This window comes from Gambusia affinis, linkage group LG08 (assembly GCF_019740435.1).
Source record: "Gambusia affinis linkage group LG08, SWU_Gaff_1.0, whole genome shotgun sequence".
Lineage (NCBI taxonomy): Eukaryota > Metazoa > Chordata > Actinopteri > Cyprinodontiformes > Poeciliidae > Gambusia > Gambusia affinis.
The window spans coordinates 2143031-2166914 of record NC_057875.1 but is presented as its reverse complement, the minus strand read 5'-3'; the positions used below and the strand labels follow the sequence as shown (position 1 = coordinate 2166914).

At 40.2% G+C, this 23884-nt stretch overlaps 1 protein-coding gene across 1 annotated transcript in view; it reads left to right on the top strand.

Moving 5' to 3' along the window:
* nrn1la (neuritin 1-like a) overlaps positions 1 to 23884 on the top strand; it is a 61817-nt gene that overhangs the window by 34745 nt on the left and 3188 nt on the right. Inside the window, exon 2 of the mRNA XM_044124697.1 lies at positions 5245 to 5395. Within this exon, the coding sequence (XP_043980632.1) occupies positions 5245 to 5395 (151 nt within the window). The remainder of the gene's footprint in view (positions 1 to 5244; positions 5396 to 23884) is intronic.

Below are 23884 nucleotides of genomic sequence, written 5' to 3'. Positions count from 1 at the left end.
CTTGAAAATTTAAACACGTGCTACAAAGAATTTTTCTTGACAAAAACTTACACATTTCTGAGCTTCAAAAGTGAAAATTTTGCAAATTTTTGACTGTTTCATGTCAGAAAACAATTTTTTTCTAGAAATTTCTGAGCTTAATCTTAAAATTGTAAGATATTTTCTAGCACACTTTTGACTGTAAATGTTTTGTATGCTCATAAATTTGAAAGTTTTTTTTTAAAATAAGAGATTAATCTCAAAATAAATTTTTTAACAAATTGAAAAGATTTGCTACAGAAATGTTCTTGTTTTTTTCCAAAATAAATTCTGATATTTCTCTCATAATTTCTGAGTTTTTGGAGAAAATTTTCTCCTTTCTTCAACCTTCACTGGCCCAAACCTGCTGAAGCTTCTCCCTCCTCCAGCGGTCATTTTCTCCTCCGCTCTTCGTTAAATCTTGATGTACATGAGTGAAGCCAATACATCTTCAACCTCCAAGAAGATTTATTGGAGGTTGAAGAAATAACCTCCTGCTCTGGGATCAATGGTGTTCCCGAAGCAAAACACAAAGACAGAAGATGACTTTATGAAATATTAACCAGCAGGTCCCCGGGGAGCCGCGGCGGTGCAGCGTCTGACCCAGTTAGCATCAGCTGTTCACCTGTGAGGTTCCGGTCAGACTCGAGCTCTCGCCGCCACAGTCGCACATTTTAGAGGCGTTAATCCCAGCCGCCGTGTTCTCTAATCATGACATGATCCATCTGAGGCCGTCACATCACAGACGAGAGCAACCAACTCCAAAAGCAGGAGAGACTCTTCAGTGTTTTCTCCCAGTCTTTCCTGTCGCCACTTTACTCACTGCGTTTTCATTGCGCAAATTGGAATTACGAAAATTAATTTGCTAAATGGAAAAATAGCAATATAAAAAACAAACAAACAAACAAACAAACAAAAACCCTCACATTCTTTGGTAAAAGATTTCTGCACTAAGTGTTTTTTCAGCCATGTGGAAATAGATTTATTCAGCAAAACTGTAATGGAAACACTGTTTGTTTGTTTGTTTGTTTTTGGCGGTTTTGCAGTATTCTGGACGTTTAGATGAGCATAAAAACTGAATGCTGCTTCTGCTTCTGGTTCTGGTTCTAGGGATGCAGAGCAAAGCAGAACAAGGTGGGCATGATGGCAGCAGATTGACTTCTTAACTAACTGTTGCAACTGTTGCATTGATTATTGTTGCAGTAATAGTTGCAACTGAAGATAAACTCATGGATGAGTTTCTGTCCGTTTTTCAGTCCTTTAATCCCAGAAATCAATCAAGTTTATTTGTGAAACACATTTCAGCAACAAAGCAGGTCAAAATGCTTTACATCAGAAAAACACCAAAACTCAAAGTCATTAAAGACACTAAACAGTTAACAACTGATAAAACCAGAAACAAACACTACATTTTGATGAATGCCATCATCAAAACTATCAATACTCATCAAACATGTTGGTCAATGTTTTGTTCTAAAGCAACTCTAAACAGCTGGGTTTTTGGTCTAGATTTAAAAAAGTCAGTGTTTCAGCTGTTTTACAGTTTTCTGGAGGTTGCTTCTCCATGGAAATGTTCTTCAGGCGATAGAAGGCTGGCTTTGTAACTGCCTTTATTTGTCTCTGAAGGTTCAGGTCAGAGTCTGTCACCACACCCAGGCATCAGGCCTGATCTCTAGTTTCTAGCTTTAATAACTGAAGGTGATGTAAAGAAACACCACAGCATGCTGCTGCCACTGCCATGTTTTAATGGACCATCTGACCATAAAACATTCACAAGGTCTGTGAATATAATAGATGATTGTGGAAATTTTCTTATCTTGTAATTTTAATCCTTTCATTTTAAATTGAAGATACCTAAAGCATGTGAACAATCAGGACATTTTTCACCGTTTAGGTGGAAAAAGTTCTAAAAATCAAGACCTCGTTTCAGAAATCTGGCATTTACAAGGGTACGTTAACTTTTTAGATCTCTGCTCAAATGGTGGTTTAAGCGATGAGTCTGAGCCGCAGGCCGCCTGCAGCAGCAGCTATCCACACACTATAATTGATTAAAGCAGGCAGTCACCTGTATGGCTGCGTCTCACAGGCTGGAGCTTTGAGATGAAAGAGTAAAGAGATGAATTCAAACAAAGGCAGGAGCCAGCAACAGATGGCGGAAAGAAAGAAGACGCCAGAAACTTTTCTTTTCTTTTTTTTCCAAGGCATCTTCTCTTGTTTCCACTTTCTCCTCCATCAGATGGCGGAGGTGGCGGCGGCAGAACAGACGGAAATAATCCCAAAAAGTTTGTGTCAGTCACACACATTTGTGTTTCCGTTTCAAAGTGTCACTCCCAGCCTGTGACAGCTGATTTTGTTGTGTCAGACGCCCTGATGATTTATTTATCAATCACGTCTGTCCTCCATCTGAGGCATCATCTCTTCTCCGGATCGTAATCGCCGCCGATGCACACGTACTCCACCATTAAAAAAAATAAAAATAAGAATGTTGGATATTTTTCAGTTTGACATGCAGGTAATGTGAGCTCATTTCTGTTCAGAGAAGGATTTTATTTCCTACAAATAGCTTCCACATGGCAGATGTGTTTCTCTGTTTGGACAACAAATCTGGTTGAAAAGGAATCTGAGCTGATTTTCTTTTTATTAGAAAAACAAACCAAAGGAGGATAAAACTCTTAAATCACTAACTACCTAATAGGACTGTGTGCAACCTGTGATTTCTGTTTTAGGCTGGTGTATGAATTCACCCCAAAGACATTTTCTTTACATAAAATGAAAGATGAATCAACAAATCTCCTGCCATTTTAATTAGTTAAATTATAAAATTCAGACATAAAAAAAGATTTAAACAACAGAAACTACGAAAGGAATAATGAATGTTATTATTGGCTTTAGTTGTGTCTTTTAAAAATGGTTTTGAACACATTGATGGTTTTTAGAATAAATAGAAGAAAGAGAAACGTTTTGAGTCGATTACTCTGTCCGATCAGTTCGGCCATCATCAATAAAACCAATAAATCGGCTCCTTATGTTGGTCCAAAGCTGCTGTTGCAGTTACTAAAACCACAAATAAAGTCGCCAGATTTTTTTTGTTTAGGAGGCATCATCCATCCATCCATCCATCCGTCCGTCCGTCCGTCCGTCCGTCCGTCCGTCCGTCCGTCCGTCCGTCCGTCCATCCATCCATCCATCCATCCGTCCGTCCGTCCGTCCGTCCGTCCGTCCGTCCATCCATCATCCATCCATCCATCCGTCCGTCCGTCCGTCCGTCCATCCGTCCCTCCATCCATCCGTCCGTCCGTCCGTCCGTCCGTCCGTCCGTCCGTCCGTCCATCCATCCATCCATCCATCCATCCATCCATTTTCTGTTCACCCTTGTCCCTCATGGGGTGGGGAGGGTTGCTGGTTCCTCTCCAGCTCCGTTCTGGGCGAGAGGCGGGGTCATGGGGTCACCCTGGGCAGGTCGCCAGTCTGTTGCAGGGCGAGGTGTTATTTATTTTGAAAATAAAAAGTTTAAAAGGATTTTGTATGTTTGCTGTATGAAAAGAAAGACATGGTTTTTAAATTCTTTGGTAGAACTCGTATATTTTCAGTTTTAGAAAAGGATTTGAGTCACTTTCTTCCAAAATATTTGCTATATTTAGCCATGTTTAATAAATTAAATGAACGGCTTTTAGACGAATACTTTCCAGTGCAGGAAAATTATGTTGGTAATAATTCTGATTAGCAAAAATAAGTCCAAGAAACAAATTTCTATCATTCTTGACCCACAAAATTACCAGTCCAAGGGCCACAAATGGCCCCCGAGCCGCACTTTGAACACCCCTATTCTAAAATCTACAAAATTCTCCCTATATGTACTGAAAAATAAATGTTTTTAAAAATTAAGCATTCCTATCTTCAGTTTCTTCTGATTTAATCCAAGCAGCTCAGCCCGACATGTTGGGAGGATTTGGGCTTTAAAAGGTAAAATCTGTAATAATGATTCAGTTTGCTGCTTCCACTACACTTTAGCGGCTCTTAGCGTCGTCTCGGGGATCTGATTTGGATTCATTTGCTGCTTCTTAAACGATGAGACCGGGTTAATCAAGCGGCACTGCCTACACTCTCAAGCAGCTCTGATTACCTGCCGTCTGTGAAGGCATGTGCAAATCACACCGTGGCATAAAAAACACTTGAACAAAATCTGAATTATTATCTCAAATATTCATCTGAGAGTTATGTGAGAATTTCCCCGTCTCGTGTGCGGTTTAACAAACAGCTCTGGGCTTCAGAGAGACTCTGGTAATAGCTGCACAAAATGAAAGAGGCAGAACTCAGGCGGAGTTCCTCAATGTCATGGAAAGCTAGAAAATTAGAAAATAAATGTTACCTTCTGAACATTGTCATTAAGCTGTAGTGCTGAGCAAATTTAGAGATTAATTAATGAGTACTGTCGTGGGGAAACCAGCGCCGTCAGAGGAGTTGTGGACAAACAAGCAATAATTACACAACTTGTTGACTTTGCTACATCTGGCTGGCTTAACCTCTGCTGCTGGATTTGTCTTCTTAGGGCTGTAAATGTGGATTATACTGTCAATTAATTGGATAAAAAATACAGATTTTTATTTAACCACCTAAACTTTTTCTATACAATAATAGAAATATATTAAAAGATACAATTAAATAAATAATTAAATTATTTTTTAAATAATTTAATTTTGTTGGCTAAAATGCAACTAACAAGAATGCAGGAAGTGGTTTCTGAATGGTTAGTCAACAACAAAACTCTAACCCTTTTCCAGCAGCCATTGTACAGCACGTATAGCACTAAAACCAGCCGACCAAATGTGCTGGAGCTCAGCTTTGGTTGCTAGGTAACGGTAAGAGTTCTGACCATTACAGGCAGTGCCTGCTGATTTTTGACGTTGCATTCTGCAGGTTTTTGAAATGGCTCATTTTCCAGACACTAAAAAACATTAATTTATAACCAAAAACTGTATGGGTGTTGTTTTTTAAGTGCTTTGTTTTTTAGAAGCAAAGCAGAACCAAATGGAAGTACAAAAATGTGCAAAATGTGAATTTTGCATACGTGCCCTTTAATATCTTTATTGTGCTTTTGAATAACATCAATTAAGTCCATTTCACCTCGATAAACATCAGACTTTGTCTCGCTTCAGATTGATTTTCTGTTTGGTTTAATGCATAAAATAACCCGACTTGTGTTTTTTTTGTCTTTGTGTCTTCCAGTGTTGAGTCCGTGTCCAGTTGCTGCCGCCTCAACCACAAAGTGTCAGTCCATCTACAAAGGCTTTGCTCGCTGTCTGATGGCTCTGGGCGACAGTTTGACCGACAACGCCCGCAAGGAGGAGGAAACCCACGAGATCCACTCCATCTGCAGGTCAACACTCAGAAACAAGCATGAATTACAGAGAAAACTCAGATTATTCTTAATCTGTGTTTGTAGACATTACCGAATGTTGGAGATGAGCCTGCAAAGAAAAGTTTAAGGTTTGACAAATTCACAGTCAGTCGCTAACTACAACAGCATTTCAGGGCCATTGTAGATAAAAAAAAAAACGTTTTAGATTAATCTCAGAAATGTTCTAGAAAATCTTGAAAATTTCTGAGTTGCTAAAGTAGGAAATTTGCCAGAACAAAATGGACATTTCTGGGTTATGAAGGTAGAAAATGTGCTAAAAAATACCCTCAAAAAGTTTGAGATTATGGCAGAAACTTTACAGAAAAACCTGGGAAATTTCTGAGTTTCAAAAGTTGAAAATTTTCTAAAAAAATGAATTGAGATTATTTTCAGATTTTTTCTAGAAAAATTTAGAATATTTCTGAATTAAAAAGAAGAGCTCTGAAATGTCATTGTTGGTTCCTCTTCCTTTTCTCCTAACTGGCCCTAAACGTTTCATATCTGATGTCAACACAGCACATTGATTCAAACCTGTCTTACACTGCAAGTCAACATGTTGCCTCTTTGGATCCATGCTGCAGTTTTCTGAACAGCTACAAGAATTTTTAGCATCAACTTTACCATATTGTGAAAAAAGCAGCATATTATTGACAAAATGGAACTGCTGAGACGTTTAAGGTTTTTGACATGATAAAATCAAGACAAAGTTTAAGACAATGAACTACTGCGCTTTTATTCTGTGTACGCAAAAGGTTTTAATAATAAATATTTCTCAGTTTCTATATAAATGAGAACAAAGTATGTGTTTTGCACAATTAATCTGAGAGTCATATTGTTTTCTTAATTTGTCCAGTTTTATGGAGCAACAGCCCAAAATCATCTCCTCCCCTACAGAAAGCTTTGATCCTTCTTTCCTCGTAATGCCAGATTAACACGACTGCAAACACATAAAGGCTGTTAAACGTTTTAACCGAAGCACAAACCTTCTGTCAGTGAAACAGAAAGGATCTTATTCAGTTTTCAGGTTCAGAAAAATCCTTGAGAGATTTCAAGGACTCTGCACAAGTGCTGTTTTTGTTGCTATTTAAACGTTTTGTGTAGTAAAATGGCAGGAATTCACCTCCAAGAGATAAATTGAAACATCGCGTAAACAAGGTCTAATTAAAGCTTTAGACACTCAAAAACCTTTGCAGGAGCTGCAATTATTTACAAGATTATTGTTCCTTTATTCTCAAAACCAAGAAACTCAAATATCGATTTTATTTTTCTTTTATATTATTTCAAAGAAAAGAGTTATAAATGTTTTGAACTATTTCTAAAAATCAAAACATTTTCTGTATTGAAGGTTTCTTATTTTAAAGAAAAACCTTTTAAACCATCTAGTTACAAACATGTTATAACGTTATTACCTCATAAAATATACTTTGATTCTTTCCTGCAGTTTAGAAATCCTTTAGTCTCCATGGCAACCATCCAGCTATGCAAAATGCCTGGGTGGGCCTAGCCCTGCCTTCAAGGCGCAGCTCCTCCTCAGACAGTCAGTTTCTGCAGGCCTCCCCCACTCTGCTCCTTCAGACTAGCCAGCAGCAATTAGCAAACACCTGAATGAACTGCTGAGCTCATTATAGAGCACTGCTGGTAAAATCGTTGCTAAAGAGTTAACAGAGGAGTGATGCTGTGATGACTTCCTGAAGGCGGAGCTTCAGAAAGAACATGAGCTTTTAAAGGGACAGAGGCCCAATTTCAAGGCGTTAAATTACAAAGTAACATTTCTTTTAAGGCATATTTGATACATTGCATTTTTTAATAAATGATGTTAACATTGTTACTTCAATCTGCTGATTCCATATGCCTGTAAAATAGACAATATTTCCCCTTTAATAAAAAAAAGATGAAGAACATGATAGCAAATTGCTCCAGGAATGAAATTATAGAAATAATCTGTTAATCTGACCTCCTGCTCTCTGTCTGGAGGTTAAAACTGGAAGTCTGCTGGAGTCAGTTAAACATACTTTCATTTTCTCTTGCCTCCCATTTATTCTCCCTGTATTTCAGCTCTTCATCTCCTTTTTCCATCCATCATTCGTCCCTTGCTCTCTGTCACCTCGGCTCGCCGCTATATTTACACACACCTTTGTCATCCATCTTCTAAAGAAGTGCTCTGATGGAGATATTAACAACTTGAAAGTTTCTGTCAGTGGAAAACTTTTTACCCAAACCAAATATTAGTTATTGTTTCTAATCATCCCAACTGAGCGGATGCAGCAGCCGGAAGCGTGAAGCTGCAGTTGCGCTCTGATAAAGCGCATACGCTGCAAAGCTGACAGGTTGACTTCTTATTCAGCGAAGCGTAACAGGAATTGTGACCAGCGTTCTTTCCCGCTGCATTATGAATGAGCCGTAACAAAACTAAAAGGGAAATTGTGACTCATGCACGCTCCATGAAGAGATTACAGTTATATAATAATTCACAGAGAGTTTTTGTTGCTCACTGTGTGTCATTGACTCCTGGAAGGATTCTCATTTTTTCTGACAAACAGATGCTAATTCAGATTTTCCCTTAACAATTCATTATGTTAAGGGAAACATAATGAATTTGAGTTTTCTGTGGCGGTTTGTTTTCACAGGAATTATTTTTGCTTTTTTGTTGCTTCCATTTATCTTTTTGATTCGACTGAAATTAGAAGTTTTGCAGAGACATTCATTATCCAGGAAGCTGAATTATAAACTCCTCTCGGGTTTTGCTTCAGGTAACTGGGATCCTCACTCCTGGGAATATTTAGTTGGCATTCAAGTAGAAACATGCTTGGGCAAACCGATAATTATCATGCAGAGCTTTGAAACTATCTAGTTCAATCCATAGTTGTTTTTTTTTGTGTTACCTATAGAAGACCAGGCTGCAGTGGGAATAGATCCAGGAAGGAAATCCTGGTGAACCTTTCCCCCAGCAGCACTCGGCTCTTCATGAGGGATCACATTTATTCCCAGTCCAAAATGAAAATACAGTCATATTTCAGAAAATTAGGACATCCCATTAAATATTCAGTTCTTTCAAAAGAAATAGCTGCACATACAGTTGAAAACAGAAGTTTACATAAACGACATATCCACCTCATTTTGTTCTTATTGTATAAAGTTAAATCAGAAACAAACATCTGTTGTTTCAGGTTAGTTAGAATCAACAAAATTATTTCTGTTTCAAAATGCCAGAAGATTTACTGAAAACCTTTCATAGAGATTTATTTTTATAACTTTCTTTGAATTTAAAAGTTTACATACACGTGGTTAGTATCAAAATAAAAGCTGAGTCTTATGAACCTTCCTACTGATGCAACTGATTCATTAGTTTTGTGTAATTTCCTTTGAAAACAAAATATTTAATTTGGAGCTGAATCTATAGTTTGTCAACTAAATATTTAATGACTTGCTATTCAGTTTGGAGGTAAATAAATGTTTAGTGTGTAGAAAAAATATTTAGCTTCTCAAATTAGCTTGACAACTAAATAGTTATTTTGTAGTTAAATATTTAGTTTTTAAACTAGATACTTAGCTTGCTCATTAAATATGTAGCTTCAAATTAAATATTTAGTTTGGAGTTAAAAGTTTAGTTTCTAAAATATTTAGCCTGCTAACAAAATGTTTTGTTTGTAGATTACAGTTATATGAACAAGCTGATGTTCTAAATAACCAAAATTATTGCTGTTAAGTTTTGACTAACTTTACAAACATTAGAGTTCGTCTGACCTCTGACGTGTAAAACTTCGATTCCACTCATATTTTTTACATTATTATTATTGAAGGCGGTTATTGTGACGCGTCTCATCATGCTTCACGCATGACGAGGCTCTGGAGCCGGAAAAAACTCCTGGCTGTTGTGGACAGAAAGCAGCTGCGCTTGTTAGCTTTTATCCCTGAATTATCTCTGTGTGGATTAGTGAGCTTTAAAAACTCTCTTTCTGTCACCACTCTAGAAGCAGCGCTCGGTTTAATGGTGACACCTGATTAAAGCTGGGAGTACAGCGCTGGTTAAAGACACTTTCCTCACAATAACAACTTGTGTAACTGTGTGTCTCTGTCACCATGGCCCTGCAGCCGCGTCCTGCTACCACTCCACTGTTGTTAAGTCTCCTCTATTCCTTGAGGTACCAATTAAACTAATCCTGCAGCCCAGCCACCTCAGTGTGAGTTGCCCAATGTGCAGGCGTGTAACACACAAGCAATAAATTCTCATGTCTGCATACACACTGTGTCCTTGTCTTAGTTTCTCTCTCATTCTCTTCCACCCCTCCATGTTTCTCATCCTGTCTTCTTTCCTCTCAGGAACATGGCTTTAGCACTTCTATCAGAGCCACCTAATGAGAACGTAGCTCCTCTCTAAAGATCCACAATCGTTGCTCACGCTCCATCCATTTTCTTGGTACTCGTGCACAAAAAGCGCAGTGAATAAGAGTCTGTGATTTGCATCTAGGCCAAGGCTGCTTCATTGTCAGAGTCGTCCCAGGAGTGCAGCGCTGCTTTTATTCCTTATGCTCACAATAGGAATTATGCAGCTGCAATCGTTCACCGTTGATCTGCTGAGGTGAAAGGGAAATATTTCAGGCTAAACATACTGAGAGGGAAGAAAAGATGAGGCAGAATTAAACAGTAACCTTTCGCTGAATCCTAAGGAGGAACTTTAAAAGGAAAGAATAGAAACCACTTTATGTTTTCTGCATTCTGCTACCCTTCCAGGTTTTACCCGATCTATTATCCTGCTGTTATAAACGGCATGGCTTCAGAGATAATGCAAAATAACTACAGTTGTTGTTTTCTGTTGGTTTGGATCCGCCTCAACTATTCAGCTTCTCAACTTTCTGCTTTTGTAAACTAGATCTAACTTACTCTAAGTCAAATCTTCTCTGCTTTAATCAAATTCCAGTTTGCCTAGAAAGTCTGGTCAATTTGCGAAGCGTTTCTTTTGGTTGTTTATACCCAGAATGCCTTGTGCTTTAGTCCTCTTCCTGCTGTTGGAGCGCTCTCTGCTCTGCTTGGCGTTCACATATGCATTCGAACCGACCAGAGTTCAGTTGAGTTCGCTTTTTTGGTCCAAATCAGTTTGATTACAGATTCTCAGTCTGTCAACAAGACAGTTCAAAGTTCTTTACATCATAAAAACATGAAAACAATATCATAAACACAACAAACAGGCAGCAACTATGAAAAACATTGCATTTAGTTAAGTGCATTCCTCATGCTTTGATTCAAAAAGTCATTAAATCCAATCCAGATTTATTTATAAAGTACTTTAAAAAACCACAGAGGACCAAAATGCTGTACAGACAAGAAAATCCTAAAAAATATACAAAAACAGATCAAAAAGACATAAAATAGATAAATAATGACATAAATTATGAGCAATTAAAGGAGAATCAGATTAATAAATGGCAACAAAACATTTAAAATCTCACTTAGATTTTCGGGGATGTTTGCTGGGCAAAAAGATGAGTTTTAAGAAGACCATTTGGACTTTAAATGTTCAAAACATGCTTCTGGTGTTGCTGGTTTCAGTTTGGATACATATAACTGAGCATCACTAGCATGAAAATGTAAATAGAAGTGGTCCAAGCACTCAGCCCTGTGGGACTCCATTACAAACAAACATTCAAGGAAGATTTACCAGCAACATGCAGTGAAATTTGTTGGATAAAAATGATATAAAACAGCCTAAAGCTCCTGAGTCCATTCCATAAAACCAAGTAACTATCTTCACCCGTCATTAAAATCTGCTCATTTTAAATACAGATGATCAATCTTGGAGTCCAAATGACCTTCTCATCATTACTGAGGAGCAAAGACTTCTTTTAATCTTTGATGGATAAATATCAAATTATCTTATAAGAACTATGCAGTCCATCAAAGAACGTTCTGAAACAATTTGATGTAGTAGTTATAATAAAAAGTCTTAAAAATTTCTTATTAAAATGTCAGGATGCCAAATGGAGAAAACTAATAACTTTTCAGTCAAAGTATTTGTAAAGTATTAACAGCCGAAAAGCTGGAAATGTAACTTTTGTTTCCTTGGCTACGGCCACACAAATAAAGGCAGAAGTCTGGGTGTAATCAGAAAACCTCCCATACAAGGTTGAGTTTTCTTTTTCTCCATCTTCTCCCTCTGCTTGCTTTTATGTTGCTATTCTCTGCAGATTTCGATAAAGCCATTCATGCTTTTGTTGCTCCTCACCGCGCTGCTCTCCATTTCAATTCCTGCCGCAGTTTAAAGTCCCTTTCAGGTTCACAACTCTTCGGGGATGCAACAGTTTAAACTGGAGCCAGATAAAGAGGCCAAAACATTTGAAAGTTCAGCATCCATCACTACTTATCGCATCGATTTATTTAGACATATTTTTCACAGCTTTTATTCTAAAGTAACTCGCCAATAAAAAACAAAACAAAACAAAACTGTGATTATGAATCTACAGGGCTTCTACCAGCATGCAGAGACATTTAAAACCTAAACCTTTAGTGCTTCAGTGGAAAATGTAGAACAGATGTTTTATTTGAATTGCAAAAACTAGAGAATTTAGTATTTTACCTTAAAGTATGACAACCCTGTTACCTCTACGAAGGCCACAGGAGCTCAAGTGTTGGTTTCAACATGAAAGCTTTGCAAACTCTTTACCAAGAATAGCTGCATTCTTTTCATCCCTCCTCCTCTCTCAATTCACGCTGCGCTCTGGGGCCCAAAGGTTGTTTTATCTTTTATTTATTTTAGTTTTCCTTAATTCATCAACCTTGAGTGGAATAATTACTCCACTTTATGTGGTTTCTGTGATGAATATATATAAAAACAGAATTACAGCAGCTCCCACCTCTTGACTCCCCTGGGAAACAGTTGTTAAAAACCTTAAAATACAAATCTTTCAGTGCACAAACTGAGATAAACTCAACCTTTATGAGTACATTTACTTAGCTTAACATTTTTCAATAAAAATAATTGTTATAATCACAAATGCCACAATAAATGGCAACCTCAGACACCTAGCCAGCCGGATGTCCAGGAAAACAAATTCTTTATGCATTTTGGCCTTTCATTCACACAAAAATGTGTTTTCATATCAATAAAATCGATTTATGAAAATTAGGCATTGCACACATACAGCTGGGTCTTTATAAAAATGAATATCTCCGCCATGTCATTTAAAATATATATTATATACATCAGTTTCAGAACAGATTTCATCCACAGGGTGCATCACTGCATGTATGGGACAACACTGTGTCCAAGAGTCTGCAATATAGTGATGTGACATTCAGGAACGATCCGACTCTTCTGAACGTCTCTTTACTAAGAATACAGAACCGGAGCCTCACTGAGAGCCGATCTTAGTTCTTGTAATGCTCTGCATAAACTGCAGTAGCTATCATTGTTTTATTCAATTATGTACATTGATATTTATTTAATTAGCAAATAATTAGAACGAAAGAGCACGCAGAGCATGCTCATTGCTCTTTGATTGTTTTTGTTCAAAATGGCAGCTGAAATGTCGGCCATGATGGCCATGATGGCCGACATTTCAGCGTTGAGCTGCCTGGCTTCATGCAGAGGGAGAGAGAGGATGAGAACAGTCAAGGTGACGCCTTGTGCTCTGTTACTTCTTGCTTGTTTCTCTGTGGTCAGTGTTCATAGTTGAGCGTTGTTTACCTCAGGGCATTTCCTCAGTTGTTATGTTTAATGGTGTAAACAGTGATGATTTCTGACATAAATGATATGGGCAAATGCCCAGGGCGTTATCTTTTTAGATTAGCAGAACAAAGAGTTTGTTCTGTTTTTAATATTGGTTACATTTATTTCAGCTCAAAGTATTTAATATCTAGGTGTTTTTATGGGAATGTGAATCTTTCAGATCAATGTGATTAGCAATTTTGATCATATTTCACATTTTATTGTGTCATGTAGCGCGGGGTGCTGTCTTGGTCTTGACTCGGACTCGGACCCTAAAAGTCTTGGTCTTGTCTTGGTCTCTGGTTGGGTGGTCTTGACTACAACATTGCTGCTAGCAGGACAAATGGCTCGAGGTCTTTAGCCAAAGGCAAAAGAAAAATCCTCCAACCACTGAAAAAAAATGGTCGCCGCTCTATTTTTGTTTTCATTTCATGAAGAATAAAGTTATGCTTATGTCTTTTTAAGAGGATTTATTGTTGTTTCCTTTAGTGGTTCTTGGTGCAGCGCCCCCTCAGGTGAAGAGGGGAACTGATTGCTCAAAGGTTTTGGTTGGAAACGGAACAAATGTTGCAACTTTGATCCCAATCGACCAGGAAAAACAACTTAATTTCCCTGAATTCCGTGACATCAGAGGCATGCAAAAATGCTGCATTAATTTTTTATTCTAACCAAGCTAATACTGTTTTAGCCTTCTTTCAGCCAGCTGAGCAGCAGTGCATGGCAACAAGTGTGTCAGTCGATGTTTCAGGCAGGCAAATTAATGTTTGACCAGTTTGCGGTTTCTCTATCATTTGTATAATTTTTTTTTTATCCATCAGAGCCAAGAGAAACTTTTTAGCACCTTGATAGTTTCAAATGAGCAACTTGTCCACATCAGGAAAAATGCTGCGCCGGTGTCAGTTTTGTCGTAAACCTCAATTTTAAAGCAAGTAAAACTGTCAGATTCTGCGCTGTGGTTTATCCGTCTCACATGAAGCCGACTGTCAGGGTTCAGATCGTCTCTGCAGAGCAGAACATTCTGTTGTCTGATTCTTCTTCTGCGTCCCTACCATGTCATTACAGCATCATGTATCTGGATGTGTAACATACTTTAATGCTACGCTGTGACACTGAGCAGCGAAAGCTAGAGGTGATCTAAAAAAAACTCCATTAGAAGACAGAGTGAGCTGAGACTTTGAGCATTTTTTGGATGTCAGCAGCAGCAGCAGCAGGACGTTCGCGGCGGAACAGACGTTCTCTCAGGAGGTTTTATTACTGTGAAAGCAGCTGCTTGTCTGTCAGTGTCCTCACTGAGTTTCTGCTGTCTCTGCACCACCTGTGTCCGTCTGAGGAAACATCTCAGACCCGCAGACACGAAAACATATCCCCTACTGAATGGGATTCCATCACGTTTCCCCCTGCAAACACTGTCTGCACCCTGATGGCTGCACAGACTAAAGCCAGATGCCTCCTCACTCGGCTCGGGTAAACAGTTGCCCTCCAGCTGCAGCAGGAGCTGGACCTCAGGAGTGTCTAAGTCTTGGATGAAAGCCACCATGCAGCCGTATTGGGAGCGCTCAGGCTGTTAAATTGTGTAAAGACGCTTGTGCAGAGGCGCAGGTATGTGAGCTTAAAAAGGGATGACTGCAGGGAGAACAGATGTGAGGTAAAGTCTGTCAGGTAAATGTTTGTGTGCGTTTCTGAGCGCTGTTTGATCACACACAGATGTCCAGCACAAAGTGGAGCTGCTGAAAGATTTTGGTTTCTGCTCGTCACTTCAGCTACGGATTTCATTTTCAGTTTCATTCTGGGCTGTGGTGATAAACCAAAGTCCTGCAGGTGAAATTTACTCATCAATTTAATCCACTTGAATTACTGTGGAATAAAAATCAACAGGAAGCTTTTTTGCATTAAGAGGTAATTTATTAATAAGAATTTGAGTCAATTCGTCAAAATAATAATCAGAGTGTTAAAATGAGTGTATGAGCTAAAATGCTAATGTTAGCATGAATGCTGTCAGTAGCCTGTGAGGCATCACCAGCAGGTTGTCTGTAATTCACTTACTCCATTCAGTATACTAAACATGGCTAATAAGTCAGAAAAACAGGTAATAGCTTATTTAAGCTAACAGGCTAATGCTAGCGAACTGCGTAAGCTTCGCTAAATAGTAGTCAAAAGTGCAGGGGTCACCAACATGGGGCCCGCGGGCCCCGGTCCACCGAGGGGACCTTGTCCATTGTTTGCGGAGCGAGTTGTAAAAATAGCCATTGTCATTAGGGAGCACTGACAAAGAAATTATTTAATTTAATCTTTTTACATTGAAGTAATAACATTTGTTTATATTTAGAGTTTGAAAAAAGGAAATGATTAAGATGTTTAAAATAAATTGCTTTATGGCTAAAACTCTTTTCTATGGTTAAAGTTCAGAACTGCGCAGACAGCAGCAGCTCCTGCAGCTGTACGGCTGCACACACTCTGTCTAACTTAAGATTTACCTTGAAGTAAAAAAAGAAAAGAAAAATTTCTGAAATTTTTATTATCGAACCCTCTTTACAATTAACAAAATTATGGAGAAAAAAAAAATCTTATGTCTCAAAACATCTTGTAGTAGCACATATCTGAGTCTGTGGGGGTGAGCAGCCGAAGCTTAAATCTTATTGGTCAGTTTGCTTTTGTTTATTTGCTGGCTTGGCGCTTTTTCTGTAAGCTAAAAATGAATGACAGGAGTTTGAACCTCCCGTAGTTCTAAGAGCGTCGTTTGGATCCTGGTGGAGCTTTTTACCCAGTGCGGTTCTGGTGGGTCGTCGGTTTATGAGCTTCTTTGATGTTTCCTGAACTGGAGAGCTGATGGGTCACCTGTCGGCTGACATCTGCTGTTCTTCCTCGCACTAAGACTGTGGATTAAACAATTTAATCTAGTCAAAACTTTCCCCAATTAATCAAACATTGTTGCTTCACCTCCTCCTTTGGACGTCTGACACCACCTGAACCTGGAATCTACATCCTCCTCTTTCCGTGGATCTACCGGTCGGCTTCGCTTCCATGTCTTTATTATTTAGCATCAATTGTGTAAAAAAAAAAGAAAAAAGAAAAAAAGTGTGCGCTGCTTTAATGGTTTAGGTTTGTGCTGGTTTTGTGTGATGCTCACATGATGCGCGTTGGAGAGCTGGTTGTGCTCTTGCAGGTCAGGTGCAGTGATAGTTTTGTACCTACAGAAAAATCAAACTGACCAATAAGATTTAGGCTTTGGCTGCCCTTTGACCCCCACAGACTCACAATGATGTCCTACATACAAGATGTTCTGGCACAAAAGAACTTTTTCATTTCTCCACAATTTTGTTAATAGTAAAGAGGGTTGGATGATAAAAAAAACACAATAACTTATCTTTTTTTATTTATTATAAGGAAAATCTCACAGCTGTTATGCTGCAGCTGCAACAATCCAGACTCTCAGTCACTTGTGGGAAATTTAGAACCAGACAGAAAATCTCCAAAAGGGAATCAAACTTAAAACTCTGAACTAAGAACTTCTGATCACATTATAACAATTAACCATATCTGCCATGGTAAATTATTATTGATAAATATTGTCAGTTGTCCCTAACATTAATATTATCAGGCAGCATGTAATCATATTTATGATTGTTATAAAGTCTGAGCCAAGAATATTTATCTCTGTATCAAACCAGCAGCCCTTCGTGTTGCTCTGGACCGTGAAGCAGCTCCCAGTCTGAAAAAGGTCGGTGACCCCTGACCTAAAGTTTATACAATATTATCAAAATCAAAACAGAAGAATTTTTCTAAACAAATCTTTGCAGCCGAGTCTACAAAAAACAAGGTTTAATCAGTCCGACCCAAGTTTCAACAAGATTTAGAAATCAATAGTTATAGTTTTTATCTTTTACTTTTTCATGTTGTTGTAAATAAATAACCCCAAAAAATCAACAAATCCCCTCATTTTTTCTGAGTTTACCAAATTTTTTTCTCAAAATTCTCCAAAAACATTTGGTGACCGCTGTCTCAGCCTCACTTGATGTCAAGTTACAGTGCATGACCGATAGAGTGATTAATAAAAGATCACATTTAACATCATTTATTAGATCAAATATTGTAAAAATTCCTTACAAATATTTCTAAATTAGCATCACAAAATCTGTGATGTTTGCAGAAAACCACAAAAACAATCCTGGACGGACTGATTAGTGTGAAAAGATGTTCAATATTATGTTATTTTAAGAATTATTGAATGCTGAAACACCTATATATTGATATTTTAACAACTGGATTGTTTTTTTATCAGTACGATCTGGAGCAACAGGCCCTTTATGAACATTCAGGGTTTTGATCTGGTCAAAATGGAAATGAGTTTGATGCCCTGATATCTGGGATAAAAACGAGTGAATCCTGGACTATTTTGAATGTAAACAAGAATAAAGAGTGAGATATTTGGTGGAGGAATGATGTCACACCACCAGCAATGGAAGACTCTGTGATGTCACCGTCACAGGCTGCGATGTCATCAACTGCAGAATGTATGCAACACAATTCTGCATATTTTTCATTGCTCGCAGTAACACTGACCAGTTCAGACGTTCGCAAAGCCCTTTAGAGAAGTTTACAGATCGACGATTGTAGTGATTGAATTAGAAAATGTCTCATCATTCACCGAGATTCAACAGTGGATCGATGGGATCCCACTGGAGACGGGGAGGCCAGCAAAACCCCCCAGGCAGGTTCCCTCCTGCACACCCGACTGTCTTCCACGGGGAAATCCAGCGACTCAACTACCTCCTGGAAATGGAGAGAGCTGGAAGGGACCAAAAACTGTCCCACCTGGAGGCCGAACTGGAAGAGACAAAACTCCAGTTAAAGAAACAGAAAGATCTCAAGGAAACTTTCATCAACCAGGCCAAAGAGGCAAAGAGGGAACTTGAGAGATTAGAGAAGTTCAGTGACCCAGCAGTCCTTAACGCTGTGGTCATTGCTTCCAAGGTTCACAGTGACGTGAAGTACATGACGAAGAAGTCCTTACAGCAAGACTTTGAGGAGTTGAAGGTGGCCCACCTCCTCAGCCGGGAAGCTTTTGTAGCTGAAATTCAGGCTGAGAGAAAGAAAAGTGCGGCGCTCCAAGAACAACTGGACCAACTCCAGACTTCCTTCGAGGAGCTGAGCTCCAAGCATGAAGCTGATGATGCTCTGCTGAGGGAGGAGGCAGAGAGAGAAAAGATTCATGAAGCGAGGCTTCGTGAGGAACAACAACTGCTGGAAAACCTGAGAGTCGAAAAAGACCAAATGTTTCTGGAAATGTCCCTAAAGATCGAGTTCCTGCAAAACAGCGAGCAACTTCTGCAAGAAGAACTGACTCAGCTCAGATATTCATACAGTGAACTGAACTGTCGATATGAAAACGACGTTTCGATACTAAAGCAAGACGCTGAAAGATATCAGGAGGAGCTGAGACAGGAGAAACACGCCAACATTAAAAGAGAGAAGGAAAATCTGCAGCTCATCAACGATCTGAGAGCAGAGAAGGCGGAGCTCTCCCTAAACATGTCAGAAGAAATCACCATCCGACAGAAGAGGGAGAAACAGATGCTCCAAGAACTGGATCAGGTTCACCTTTCAAACCAGGAGCTAAAATGTAGATTTGAACAAGACATCATGGACATACAACAACAGATGAAGGAGGAGAGAAAAGCTCACATGGAGAAAATAGAGGAGGACAAAGTAATTCTGGACACCATGAGAGCAGAGAAGGAGGAGCTCCTCCAGAAAATGTCAGAAGAAATTAGAATCAAGCAAACGATGGAGAAGCAGATGGTCCATGAAATGGATCAGATTCATGTTTTCTACCAGGAGCTACAATGTAGATACAAAAAAGACCTTATGGATTTACAGCAGGAGGTCGAAACTTACAAGCAGCAGATCGAGCAGGAAAGAAAAGCTCACCTGGATAAAACAGTGGAGGACAAGATGGTTCTGGATAATCTGACAGCTGAATATGCCATCCTCCAGGAAAACAAGACAACAGAAATCAAATTCCTGCAGGACAAAGAAAGGATCATCCAGGCTGAGCTGGAGGAGGTAAACGGTTTGTACCAAGAGCTGAACTGTCGGTACGAAACCGAATTAACGGCATTAAAACATCAGGCAGATCAATACAAGGAGGAGATCAGACGTGTCCAAAATGACCTGGAAACAGCAAGAAATGATTTACTGCTGGCTGACAGTCTGAGAGCTCAGGAAGAAGATTTCCACCAGAAACATCTCACAGCTTCCCAAAAGATGGAGAAAGACCATCAGAACCAAGAAGAACTGGTCAAAGTGTCGAGTTCAGAGGTTTCTTCTGAGGAGGAACTCTCAGGAGAACATTTATCTGGTTGTTCCACCGATCCAGAAACCTCAGAAGAGACCAAGGTCTCTGGAGAAACTGTTCAGGAGAATTTGGACCAACAAAACCTCCGGGACCAACAAATCCTCCGGGATTTGTTGGTCAAAATCCTGGAGGACCGCAAAAAGAAGAAATCCAAAATTTCCTTCTGGAAAAAGATCCAAAACGCTCTGCGGTGGAAGAAGCCAAAAAACAAACAGAACAGTGAAGAACATCCAGAACAGTGAAGAACATCCAGAACAAGCCTAAAGTTCTGGATTGTGATATTTAGAGGAGGAGAAAGACATGCAGGAGTCGAACCGAGGACTGGAATCGAACGTGTGGAGGTTGTAGCCTCCATGAACGGGGCGCCATGACGCTCCATCAAGACCAAATTTAAAAAGTTTTCCCCCTGTTGACAAACTAGAAAATAGATCCCTAGAAAATAGATCCCTAGAAAATAGATCCCTAGAAAATAGATCCTTTCCCTTCCAATTGGAAAAAACGTGGGCAGCACGGTGGTGCAGCGGGTAGCGCTGCGTCTTCACAGAGACCATCTGTGTGGAGTTTGCATGTTCTCCCCGTGTTTGCGTGGGTTTTCTCCGGGTGCTCCGGTTTCCCCCCACATCTCCTAAAACATGTCGGTCAGGTCAGTTGGTCGCTGCAAATCGACCCAAAACACTTTCAGAAACTCCAAACCATAAAGTTCAGTTTTATTGTTAAACTGGTCAGATTAACTGGTCAGATTAACTGAATTAGCCAAATGTTACGTTTTGCCCTTTTCCCTTCACTGGTTTAGAGCCACAACAACACTGGGCTCAATTTTATAGCAACGTATTGATTTAAGAGTTAAAATGTTTTAATTTAATAATAATAATGATTTCTGTTTATTTTCACTGTACTTTGTGCTTTTAATGGTTTGACCTTTAGTTGACCTTTTCTACACACTTTTTATATTAAATTGCACTGAATTGTAGCTCATTAAACTGTTTAAACCTGTATTTTAAAAAGATTATAAAAAGGATCATGCAGTGGCTGTTTTAGTGTGACTGTGGCTCAGCGGGTAGAGTGGTCGTCTTGTGACCAGAAGGTTGCAAGTTCGATTCCAGCTTCCTCAGCCACATGTTGACCTGCCCCAGGGCACTTAGTGGCAAGTTGCCCCCCGACCTGCATGTGTGTGTAAATGTGTGTGAATGTGACTGTAGTGTGAAGCTCTTTGAGTGTGGCACGTTGGGGAGCCCCTGGTGGCCGGGGTTTAACCCACAGAGCACGAAAAGAGCCGATGGGTTCTGGCTAGAAAGAGTCGGACTCACTGCAATGCATGGCTCTGGTTCTGGAGCCAGTCTCCCCTTACAAAAAAATCCCATGAAAATCACATGTGGAAATGTGTGAATCACATGTGATTTTACCACGGAATGTTCCAAAATCACACGTATTCATGTGCTTTCACATGTGATTCACATCATTCACATGTAAACTTTGTGTGAACACATGAATTCACATGTGATTTTCATGGGATTTTTTTGTAAGGGTCCTTGAAAGGGGTTGGATGTTCTCCCACCCTGGAGTTGCCCCTTGTGAGAGGCGCTGGGCAGGAGTGGGCTGACTTGTTGCCCCCCGTCTTGGTGCCTGTATGTTGGGGTGAACAAGAGGAGCCTCTCCCTCTACCGACGGGTTTGGGTCGGGTTCTGACTGTCTACCCAGCCTTTTTACGTCCTTGGAGGGGGTACTGGAGAATCCCCCTCCTGGGAACTGCCTTGTTATACTGGAGGGTTTTTCTCTGCAGGGTCTCTGGGCTCCTTAGAGAAATCCAGGAGTCACTGATGTTGATACATTTATCCAGGGTTTCCCCAGCGCATTATAATCCCCCTGACCTCCTACATGGAGGCAGGAGTCCAGATTAAACCTCCTACATGGAGGCAGGAGTCCAGATTAAACCTCCTACATGGAGGCAGGAGTCCAGATTAAACCTCCTACATGGAGGCAGGAGTCCAGATTAAACCTCCTACATGGAGGCAGGAGTCCAGATTAAACCTCCTACATGGAGGCAGGAGTCCAGATTAAACCTCCTACATGGAGGTAGGAGTCCAGATTAAACCCACCATGTTGCTCTGCTGTGCAGCTCCATGTGAACTGCAGGTATAACATGTAGTTGTGCTCGAAGAGGAGCGCTGAGTGAGCGGTGAGAAGGATTTCTCTTGGTGAACCAAGAATTATGTGACATTTCCCTCTGAACACGCTGCCCAGCGTGGCTCTGTGTCTGCACTGTAAAACAGGGTCACCAACACGGGGCCCGCGGGCCCCTGGTGGCCCGAGGGGACCTTGTCAGTTGGAGCGAGTTCTAAAAATAGCCATTGTCATTAGGGAGCACTGCCAAAGAAACTATTTAATTTAATCTTTTTACATTGAAGTAGTAACATTTGTTTATATCTAGAGTTTGAAAAAAGGAAATAATAAAAACTTTTGAAATAAATTGCTTTTTGTGTAAAACTCTTTCCATTAAAGTTCAGAACTGCGCAGACGCCTGCAGGATTTTATCGGAGGGCAGCAGCGCCTGCAGCTGTACGGCTGCACAGAATCTGTGAACCTCGAGATCTTCCTTTAAGTAAAAAATGAAAAGAATAATTTCTGGAGTTTTTATTATTTAATCTTCTTTACTATTAACAAAATTATGGAGAAAAAAAAATCTTTTGTGCCAAAACGTCACAACAGCACAAGATGCGCTACGTACAAGCGTGAGGGTGAGCACCCAGAGCCCAAATCTTATTGGTCACTTTACTTTTGTTTATTTGCTGGCTTGGTGCTTTTTCTGATAAAAATGAATGACAGGAGTTTGAACCTCCTGTAGTTCTCAGAGCGTCGTTTGGATCCTGGTGGAGCTTTTTACCGGGTCGGTTCTGGTGGGTTGTTGGTTTAGGAGCTTTTTTGATGTTTCCTGAACTGGAGAGCTGATGGGTCACCTGTCGGCTGACATCTGCTGCTCTTCCTGAGCGTCGCGCTAAGACTGCGGGAGAAACAATTTAATCTAGTTTAATTTAATCTATCCAAAATAGAGTAGAAATTAATCAAACATTGTTGCTTCACCTTCTCGTCCTCTGGACGTCTGACACCACCTGAACCTGTGATCAATACGCTTCTCTTTCCGTGAACCACAAGGGTATATAGGCTCTGCTTTCATATCTCTATTATTTAGCATCGGCTGAAAAAATAATACAATGTCCGCTGCTCTTGTGGTTTAGGTTGGTCCTGATTTCTGCGCAGTGGGGAGGTGGTTGTGCTCTTGCAGGTCAGGTGCAGTGACAGTTTTGTGCTACCCTCTGATCAGTTGGACCTTTTTATTATTTTTCGACATCTGCTGGTGTCAGCCAGCGGTGACCCGTCAGCTGTTCAGTTTGTGAAACCACAGAAAGGCTAATAAACCGGCGACCCGCCAGAACCGCGCACTGTAAAAAGCTCAGGTGGGATCTTAGGACTACTGGAGGTTCAAACTCCACTCATTCATGTTTATATTACAGAAAAACGCCAAAATGTGAAATAAACAAAAGTAAACTGACCAATCAGATTTGGGCTTTGTGCTCCACCTCACCCCTCACAGACTGAGAAACATGGAGAGCGTTGCAGTTCACTGGTCCTCCGTTGAACGCAGCTCAACACGTGGTGCTGAAGCGGCTAGCTCACTTAGCTTAGGTCAAAACTCGTCAGGACTACTTGCGTCTAGCTCCTCTGGTCCCGTCGCGGCGACAAAGCTCCTCCAAGTCTCCTGAATCTCCTCCTCCTTCGTACTTTTGTCCAGTTTTTAACTCCTTTGAGTGTTTTCTTCACTTCTTCTCTACCATAGGGTGACCAAACGTCCGTATTTCCTGGGACATGTCCGTATTTCACGTTCTGTCCCGGGTGTCCCGGGATATTTTTAGAAAGTGAGGAAATATTTTTGTGGTGTCTCCCCGACCCACCCCCCGGTCCCCCACCCCCCAAAGCTGTCCCGGTTTTCTCAAATGAAAATATGGTCACCCTACTCTACCATCACAGTTCTGCTGTCCTTCCTCCTCCTCTCTCAACCAATTACGAGTCACACACCGGATGGACTGTCTGAGCTGTTGCTGCTGCTGATTCTGTTGCTATGGTAATTAATTGTCCGCCATCAACTGGCAGCTGTGATAACTCATCCAGTCTGTCCCCATACACAACAATGGAGCAGCTGGTGAGGTCCTTAGTGCAAAAATCGTTTTTTGCTTTTTTGTCGCCATGTTAACTCAGAATCCCACCAGAAGTAAAAGCTCCAATGTCGTGATGATCAAGCCGCACGTTTTGATACCACTTTTGTAGGGGTGCATTCAGCGGTTTGAGCCGCATTAATGGTAATAGGTGCATAACAACAGGTTCCTGCCATTGCGTTGCATGGCAGGCCCCAATAAGA